Raw genomic sequence first — 10,283 nt, 5'->3', positions numbered from 1 at the left:
TCTTGCTCCAAGCGCTGCTCCTCGCCCCTCAGCTGCTCGCGTCTCTCTTCCTGCTCGCTCCTCAGCTCTTGCTCCAAGCGCTGATCCTCGCGCCTCAACTGCTGCTCGCGTCTCAGCTCTTGCTCCAAGCGCTGCTCCTCGCGCCTCAGCTGCTCTCGTCTCTCCTGCTCACGCCTCAGCTGCTGCTCGCGCCTCAGCTCCTGCTCCAACGGCTGCCCCTCGCGCCTCAGTTCTTGCTTGCGTCTCTCCTCCTGCTCAAGCCTCAGCTCCTGCAGCTCACGCCCTTGCCTTTGCAACTGCTCCTCTTCCTGGAGCTCCCGCTCTCGTTGCTCTTGGCGCTCTAGCCTTTGCAGCTGCTCTTCCTCCTGGAGCTGGCGCTGCTCCCGCCTCTCTCGCCTTCGCTCTTGGTCAGGAAATTTCTCTGGCTCCCGACCCTTGCGCCTCTGCAGATACTCTTCCTCCTCCAGGCGCTCTTCCCGTTCTCGCCTCTGTGGCCGCTGCTTCTCTTCCTCAGCGAGCTCCCTCTCCAGTTCTTGCCTTTTCTGCCTGCGTTCTTCCAATTGTCTGTCCTGGGACCCAGATCTCCTTTGGTCTTCTTGCCTGGCATCTTGTAATGGGTTCTCCTTTCCCTCACACTTGGCCCCCTTCTCATCTAGCCCGGAAGCCTGGCTGAGAGCGTAATAACAAGCTTGAGCCACCTTGAAAACGAACAGGAGAAATTCATTGAAATCGACAAGCCCGTTACAGTCGCGATCCAGAAGTTCCAGGATCAGATCTACTGTCTCAGGATCATGTGGTCTCTATAAAAAAAAAATGAAAAAAATTTTACAATGGGCTATTTACAGTAGTAAACTTTCATACACACGATGAATATTTTGTAATATGCCGACACTCAGAAGACATTAAGAGCAATTAGAAAACATCCAATGTGTTCTCAAGTCTTGTCCCTATGTAAAATGTGAACACTTCATTTTAAAACATACATTTGTTGAAAATTTTTGTAAGTTGTAATTTAATGATCAGAAGAATCCATGTTCTCTTGAGCTGGGTGAATAAGAATGAACTCATCTTCAAGAGAGAAATACGATGAAAATTTATGAAGTTTTACAGCAGTCATTTCTGTCTGAAATAGCCAGTACCCCTGTTCGATTTTTATCCCACGTTTGAAAACAGAACAAGACATTTATGTTAACACCATTTTACTAGAGAACAGGCTGATTTTAATTATTAAAATTTGGAAATAAATAAGTTCCTTCCAAGTTTAGTTTGATCTAACATGTTTGGTGATAACTTCCCATGAACAGTTCATTCACAATGATATTGCCATCAAGTACATGAAATAGTTGTTAGCAACTTCCTTAGTTCTCAGACTACAATGCCAGCTAAGTACTCAGAAATGAATGGAGGTGGGGGCGCGTTAAGTGGCTCAGTTAAGTGCCAGACTGGACACTTGGTTTCTGCTCTGGTCATGATCTCAGGGTTGTGGGATTGAGCTGAAGGGGGCTCCGCACTCAGCACGAGTCTGCTCGTCCCTCTCCCTCCCCCCATACTTGAGTGCATGCAGTCTTTCTCTCTTATAAATAAAATCTTTAAAAAAAAGAGAAATGAATAGGGAATGTAGTGTAGAGCTGTGATGGTACAAAATGGATATAAGTTACCATTCTTTGCTATGATCTCTCCTGAGAAGAAATCTTATAACTCTAAATCAATAGATTTTCTTTTCTTTGTTCTTACCCGAAGGACATCTCCAAATTCCCTTTCAAGGAGGTTCTTCAGGTCTTTCTTGCTTAGTGCTGCCCCATCACAATCATGTGAGGCATATTGATTGAACATTTCAGTGATATTGAAGATGCTTCTCAGAAGTGGAGACATTTTTTTTTCCTTCCTTCAAGTTCAAGTAAATCTAGAAGAATAAAGTAGGATTCAGAATCACAACTGTTTCTGATCTTGGGGAGGCTTCATCCACACTTTCAGTCAGAGCAAAACTTACAACAGTATTTTCAACCTGGGCTTTCAAAACTTTTTATCTTTAAATATTGTACTTAGAAAGGGGAAGACAGATTTTGAGAAATTTCAAGCCAGGAATTATCTTCAGACTATCTTGTAGTCAGCTTTTGATTGTCCCCTAAATCTGGATTATCCATATCCTTTCCTTCTCTCTCTTCCTGCTCTCTAGCATAGGTCAGATCAGATAGTGAAGAGTGTAGAAATTTACATTTGATATGTTGTCACTCATAAGTATCTTCCTCTAAAGTTGAATAAAGAGAATAGGTGAAAGCCAAAAGGTAAAGGAAGATTTAAAAGTATCTTAAAGTGGATAGAAGCCATGTAGATCTAATTGTGGCAGCAAAACATTTGGTGGTAACCAGAAAAATAAAAAGGGAATGTGGATTATTTTCCAACCTTATAGTACATGCATCTATGAGGATAATTCATAAGCCACCAGTTCTAAGAGTAAGCACCACTTCTTCCTAGTCAAGGATGGCATTATAATATTCAGATATAACAATGCAGAAAACAGAGTACATGTTATCTGCATTAACCCAGATATGTTGCAAATACTCAGTTATTGTCTGGCTTCTTTAATTACTTCCCAACTCCAATACCTCAGATGTCATAACTACATGAAGATGGCCCATATTGAGTAGAACCAATATAGAAAGAGTACTGAGGGTTGACGATCTATTGAGATGGCAGTTTTTAGGAAGAAGAATCCCATCAGAGTTACACATGACATCCTCCAACCCCTGATATGCAAACAAACTTATAGAATTCAAAGCCTTGGGAGAAGAGCCATGTTTCCATTTGAATGATGACTTCAGCTATAAGATGGCATGGAGTTAGTGGGAGTTTGACATCACTGTAAGATACTGATCCTTTCTGGCACACAGACCCTCCTCTCCCCCACTGAACATCTACTATAGCTGGAAATGAATCGTACAGAAGAACATGATCCCATTGACTGGGACTTACCCACTTCACCACAGGAAGTTGAGCCCTCGCTGACACTGCTGGCAAGTGTACTGGACAGTTGGGAGCTGGGCCTTTTATAGGGGATTTAATTGTGCCCTGAAGAGCAACTTGGGAAGGAGACACCCACTCTGTGGGATAGCCTGATTCATTCTTAACCAAGCCCAGCTCCACCTCTGTCTCCATGAAGGACTTGTTTATCTCACTATTTGCTCACGTAGTTATTTGGCACGAGGTTCACAGACCTTGCTTTCTGACAGTTAAGGTACTAGTCCTACCTAACATGAATGGATAGACTATTTGACAGAATCTGTAATTTTCTTAAAGTGCTAAAATTAAGTAAAATAATGAAATAAAGAAATTAATGTTCAGAATCTTAGTTATGACTTCATAAAAAAGTAGTAATCTCTAAGCCATTTGCAGAGTGGGGTTAAACAGAAAGTTTAGCCTCAATTGATGAGAACAAATTAATATAGCATAAGGAATTGTTTTCAGTTTTTTCTCTAAAAATGCAGGTGGGAAAAAGTTTGCATTTATATTTTTGGGTCTAATGATGATTTTCCTACAGATTGGGGATTACCTCCATGGTAAGCAATTTTGGCACCTGAAAATATGTTTTCATTAATTGTTCATAAGAGAACATGAGATCTATAAAATTTCATTCTTGGGATATTACATCTAAATGAAGTTTGCTCATTTCTTTTCTCGTTAGCATATCAATGCCCCTGGAGAAAAAGAGCTGGTGTAATGCATTATTGTAGATATAATCATCCTACTCAGCCTAAGTTACTAATGATTATGACACCTAAACACTTGAGTCTGCCTCTCCTGGAAGCACATTAAGGTAATCGGTCATTCTAGCCCATTATATCTGTCAGGGCTTTCTCAACCCTGGTGATCATTTGCAAATCTCAGCGTTGTTTTAATGTAAGGAACTGGATTTTATCCCTGGTGTCAGTGACTTCCACCCTTAGATTTCAGACTATATGAAACTTTGGTTCACAATAGGTTTATGGAGACTATTAAATGATTCAATGGCTTTCAGCATTTCTATCTCTCCTTTGTCCAACACATCCAACTATTGGTTTTCTGAATTTTGAGGAGACTTTGTACGGCCCTTTAATAGAATGTGAAGATTGAGAACCTAAATCTTGATGGTTAGTACATTATGTGCAGATTCGTCCAAATGATAATAGAGTTGATTTCTGTTTCTCCCCTCACTTGCTGCTATTCCAGAGGTGGGTGAAGAGGAAAGTGGACGTGATAAGGGGTGAGAAGACAATTGTAAGCCTGGCTCATTTCTGCATCCTTAAGGACTTTAGCACTGAAGCCTATGATCTAGGGATTTTCCTAGAACTGTCACTGTTTCTTGGGATCAGGTAGCAAACTTAATGTAATAAAGTACTTAGTGAAGAGTGAACATTTTTCTTTTTACCTTTCTATTTAGAGGTTTATATAGTTCTCTTAATCTTTGGATTCTAGGATAGAACCATCATGATAGAACCATCACGAGCACTGTGTACAATGTAACCACAGATAATCTCAGAATCTCTATTTCTCACAGAGGGATAGCCTTATTTATGGGTGTCCTTCAAGGAATTCCCAGGACAAACCTTGCTTTATATCTGATTCTGTTGTCATCCACCAGTGTGTGATCTGTTGGGAACCTCAACCCAGGTGGTGGGATGCATTTGTCTGAATCCATTATCTTCCTGTAGTCAGTACACTCAAAAGGAGACTGGACAGAAGTTAGGTTCTATGAGAATAAAGGGAAAGTATTAATTATTCTAAAATCATGGTCGAGCAAGCAAAATAATACAGAGGCAAACTTCCCCCGCAAAGCGCTTCCGAATAGCCTTGAGAAAATGACTGAAATGGCTTTCATAGTAACAGAAAAACTCCTTCTCCATTATGAATGAAGCTTGATATATAATCCAGTGATGGCTGTCTTACCTACTGTTGTTTAAAATCAGCACAACATAAGGCAAAATATTTAGAAACCTGAAAAACCTAAGCTTATCTTTCTTGCTGCACTTTGTCCATCATCAGAAAGATTATAGGTAGATTCAAATGCTAAATTCTAAAATCAGGTTTGATATTATCCTAATGAAGTGGCCCTCATTACTATATAATATTCTTTTATTTAACACAGTATCATTATTTTAAAATCCTGTTTATCCTAACCAGCAGCTCCTCAGTTTCACAGAGTGTTGGGGTTTATCAAAAGACACATTGAATGGGAAAAATGAATTTAATTTTCATAATTTGATGAATACTCTGAATGAAGGAAGCAGGCATCTTTGGTTGGTTAGATGGAGACTTTATGATGTCTATTATAGAGAGGCTCACAACTGCCATATGAAAGAAGGGCCATAGGTCCTCAGGGGCCAAGGTGCTGTGTGACATTCTCTATTAGACTTAGATCTGCTCCTAGTGCAATGGTAAATCACTCTTTGGGATGAGATAAGAGTATCTGTATCTAAAGAACTAAAAAAAATTTTTTTTTGAGAGAGCTTTTACTTCTGACAGTAAGGCATAACATAAAGGAGATTGGGAGCTGTGGCTTTACACTTAGTAGAAGTTTGGGTTGTGGGATAAAAGTCACAGCCTCCCAGGGCGCCTGGGTGGCTCAGTCGTTAAGCGTCTGCCTTTGGCTCAGGTCATGATCCCAGGGTCCTGGTATCGAGCCCCGCGTTGGGCTCCCTGCTGAGTGGGAAGCCTGCTTCTCCCTCTCCCACTCTTGTTGCTTGTGTTCCCTCTCTTGCTGTGTCTCTCTCTGTCAAATAAATAAATAAAACTTAAAAAAAGAAGTCACAGCCTCCCAAAGGTGGAAAAGAGCACTGTCAGCACAGGCGGGCACGCTCCAGTCTGCTTTGGAATGTTTTCTCTAGGCCCAGATGTTCAACATTCACCTGTGTCATGATCCAGCTATTGAGCCCCACTCTCAGGTGTTTCAGCCCCTTGAATCCCACCCCATCCCTGATGTAAGGATGGAAGTGGAACAAGGAGGAGGCCAATGTTCAGAATTTTTCATGGTTTTCATTCTGACCCTTCCCCTGCAGAGGGACACATTCTTCCCTGGTCAGCCTCTGCCACCCTCCAGCAACCTTCTTTCAGTTGCCTTCCTTTCCTCATTTCTCTTCTCTTCTTTTGAAAAAAATTTCCATTTCTCCACTGGTCAAGGTTCTTGTCCCTTTGGCTCAAATGATCTGAATGGGCTCCTAGCATTTTTGGAGACGCAGAAGACAGGCTGTGTGTTTCTCCATTCTTCCCTCCTGTATTTGTCTCTTTGGCCCACAAGCTTTAAGTCCTTGTTCTGCGCCAAGCATGGTGCCAGAGACCGAAACTCTCACCACCAGGCGCTTCACCCTGCCCCCTGATGATTTGGAGTGGGACATGGTAATTCCAAAAATAAGGCTATGTGTTAGTATTTGCTTGTATATGCAAAAAAGGTTTTTCTAAGAACACACACAAGAAAACTAGTAACAGCAGTTACCTGTAGGGAGAGAGATGAGAAAGCGTCTTTTTTACTGCTTACTTTCTTATACTTTTTGATATTTGAACCATGTGAATGTGTTATCTATTCAAGAATTAAATACATTAAATCCTAAAAACAAAAGTTTAATTCCAAGAGAAAAGAGAAACAAAGAGAAGGTAGCTAGCAGAATATGAGATAGGGGGAAATAAACATTTTATTCTAAGATGTAAAAGAGCCGAACAGGAGAGTTTCTAGGAGTCAGTGCTTCTAGAAGACAAGAATGCATCTTATTTACTCATTTGGTATTGCATCTGGCAGGGTACTTGGGATATATAAATATTTTTATTATTTTTTATTTATTTTTATTTTTTTAAAAAAGATTTTATTTTTACTTTTCAACAGAGAGAGAGAGAGTAAGAGAGGGAACACAAGCAGGGGGAATGGATGAGGGAGAAGCAGGCTTCCCACAGAGCAGGGATCCCAATGTGGGACTCGATTCCAGGACCCTGGGATCATGACCTGAGCCGAAGGCAGATGCTTAATGACTGAGCCACCCAGGCGCCCTAAATATTTTTATTTTATATATATGTTATAAATATACATATAAGAATATATATAAATATATAAAAATATATATATTATATATATATAAATGAAATGAAATAGCCCTTAAAATGTTTAAACTTTAAAACTCACTAAAGTGGTTGCACACTAAACATTCATTTTAGCCTTTTAGCAATTCTGTCAGATGTGTAATTGGAACTTTTCAGAAAGTTCTTTGAAGCTTTTCCTTATCTGCAGATGAGTGTGCTATGGATGTTGCTTCTCTAGGTGTCTAACCAACCCCACCTGGCTCTGGGCTCTCAGTTGGCTTGCTGTCAGGTCTGGTCAGAGAGTACATCATTAATGGCTCATCTATAACTGCATCGTTTGAAAGCATTTCCCAAATTACAATAAAAAGTGCTTTCCGCAGCACAAATTGAGTCTTTGAAGTGAACCATATCCTGTATAGGTGTTACAAGTGGGGAATGATTGCAACTTCTCATAGAGCAAAATTTTTCTGACATTAATGTAATCCCTCCTTTCAGTGCCAATATATTTCAAAATCAGATTTGGGGTTCTTTTTTCATGTTTTTCAAGGTGCAAAAGTCTTTGAAAGTCTCTGAATGCAAAATAGTGCTTGTATAACCTTACCTGTCCCATGAATGTCCATAGCATCTAGCTCCTCAGGTAATCAAAAACTTTCACTAAAAACCTGGTAAATGGAAGGCACTGCACTGGGTGAAAAGAAGACATCATCCTGGGCATTCAGAGAGTGTGATATAATTGTGAAGTCTGGTTGTAATCCAAATGTGATCTATGTGTTACAGAAGGAAGGCACCACTGCTGGTTAAAGTAGTTTGGGAGGGCTTCCGGGAGGAGACGGTGCTTGTTCTGGATAAGATGAGTGGATTTCAGGGGTGCCTGGGTGGCTCAGTCGGTTAAGCAGCCGACTCTTGGTTTTGGCGCAGGTTATGATCTCAGGGTGGTAGGATCGAGTCCCATGCCTGGCTCTGTGCTTGGTGTGGAGTCCGCTTGGGACTCTCTCTCTCTCTCTCTCTGCCCTTCCCTGTGCTCTCTCTCTCCAAAATAAATAAAATGAATCCTTGGGCACCTGGGTGGCTCAGTTGGTTAAGCGACTGCCTTCAGCTCGGGTCATGATCCTGGAGTCCCACGATCGAGTCCCGCATCGGGCTCTCTGCTCAGGAGGGAGTCTGCTTCTCCCTCTGACCCTCCCCCCTCTCATGCTCGCTCTCTCTATCTCATTCTCTCTCTCAAATAAATAAATAAAATCTTTAAAAAAATTTTAAAAAATGAATCTTTTAAAAAAAAAGATGAGGGGATTTCAGGTGGGTCAGGTGGAATGGGGAAGCATTCTAGGCAGTGTGTGGAAAGCTGAGTAGGAACGGGCAAAGTCTATTTTGAGAAATATAGCTGACCAGTCGGACTATATTGGAGAGTTTATCACTCTTTGATAAACTCTCCTTGGACCTATCATGGTTTGGCCTTACAGAAGAGATGTTGATTTCAACCATCCATCCATTCATTTAGGAAGGAATTAAGTATGATATAGGTTCCATGAAAGCAGGCTCCATATCTGTTTTGTTTGTTGTTGTATTCCCAGTGCCTGTTATAGAGCAGAGACTTGGGAAATATTTGTTGATTGAGAGAATGAATGAATTGCATTTTTATGTCATATACAAGACCGTATATAAGTGCCATGATGGGAAAATAGACGTATAAGAGTTTAGAAGAAGTCACTTTTTATTATTTATTTTTATTTAAATTCAATTTGATTAACATATAGTATATTAGTTGCAGAGGTAGAATTTAGTGATTCATCAGTTGCATACAATACCCAGTGCTCATCACATCACATGCTCTCCTTAATGCCCATCACCCAGTAACTACATGCCCCCACCCACCTCCCCTCCAGCAACCCTCAGTTTGTTTCCTATAGTTAAGAGTTTCTTATGGTTTGTTTCCCTCTCAATTTAGAAGTCGCTTTTTAGGACTTTAGATTAGGAGGAAGAGGAGCATGTGAGAGAAGTTAGGATGAACCATGAGATAGGAGGGAGAGCATAATATTATTTTTTAAGTCTTGCTGGGAGTGTGAAATGGGTGGCTGGATGGTCCAGGACATGAGGGAATGAAGATGGGGAGGGCAATGATAATGACAATAAAACTAATATCCTACTTCTTTGTACAATGGCCTAGTCAGTGGTTTCTTTTGGAGAGTTGAAACAAAGGTTGGGAGAAAGAAATTATATTCACCAAGGGGCTAATTTCGTATCTATAATTTAAAAGCAGTTCCAAGAGTATCACCTGAGCCGGTCTGAGCTTCCTCTGCTATTATTATTCAGATAAGGACTTGACTAAGCAGAATTTGCAGCAGTGAGGAAATTGCCTGGGGCCCCAGTCTAGGCAGGGCTAAGCGGACTGGCTTTGCCCATATTTAGACAATGGCTCCTGGAGGAGACCTCATCTTTGTAACCCAAGCATCTGCCATATTTCAGCTTGATCCTCTGCACTCAGCAACATATAATCAGTTAAGTCTAAACAAATTTACTGAGCACTGGGCCAGGTACTAAGAATGAAAAGATGGATGAGCGATACCTCTGTCCTACATCTCCAGTTTGGTGGAGGGAGTTTGGCCTATGTGGCACGGTGGTGAAGAGTTTTTTTGTGTTTCTGTGACTGTCACCACCACCATCACCACCATCATCATCACCGTGAACCAGACATGATAGTAGCTGTTGTCTGTCATTCTTAACTGGTTTTGTGTGGTGAGCATGCTTAGACTCATTTTGTAGGTGGAGAGACAGCATTTGAGATGTGAAGTGACTTCTCTAGGGTTGAAGAGCTGGCAAGTGGCGAGGCTGGATTTAATTCCAGCTCTATCTGAATCTAGAACCCATGCTCTTTACCATCTTCAGTACTACTCCTTTAGTTCTTCGCTGCCTATGTGGAGGTGACAACACTGTGATATGGAAAGTACCAGATCTTCCCTTTCCTACTCCCCATCATGGTCAGCTAGTGCTCCCCCCGCCCCCCCTCCCTCTTCACCATGTGGTTAGAACAAACATATGCTGTATAGTGGGGCAGCCCTCTGCAGCAGGCATCAGTTTCACAAAGGCTGTTCCTCAGCCACAAGTACATAGAAGTTCATGGTTTTTGTGGGGAGGCTGTGAGGATCTTATTTCCCATGAGACCTGGAAGACAACTTGACTTCTGTGATATTTTTCCCCTGGCAACTTTGTGTGAAGAAACCAGAGTCTGTCTGGACCAGTTTGTG

At 41.3% G+C, this 10,283-nt stretch overlaps 1 protein-coding gene across 1 annotated transcript in view; it reads right to left on the bottom strand.

Moving 5' to 3' along the window:
• Nucleotides 1-1,872, bottom strand: part of TCHH (trichohyalin) — a 5,329-nt gene extending 3,457 nt beyond the window's left edge. Inside the window, 2 exon segments of the mRNA XM_073888408.1 lie at nt 1-800; nt 1,735-1,872. The exon segment at nt 1-800 is cut by the window's left edge and continues 28 nt beyond it. Of these exon segments, the coding sequence (XP_073744509.1) occupies nt 1-800; nt 1,735-1,872 (938 nt within the window).
• Nucleotides 1,873-10,283: the final 8,411 nt, after the last annotated feature.

The sequence above is a fragment of the Callorhinus ursinus genome, unplaced genomic scaffold, assembly GCF_003265705.2.
Source record: "Callorhinus ursinus isolate GAN/ISIS: 27379988/994484 unplaced genomic scaffold, GSC_fseal_2.0 scaffold90, whole genome shotgun sequence".
In the NCBI taxonomy this organism is placed as follows: Eukaryota; Metazoa; Chordata; class Mammalia; order Carnivora; family Otariidae; genus Callorhinus; species Callorhinus ursinus.
This window is presented reverse-complemented; position numbering and strand designations above follow the sequence as displayed.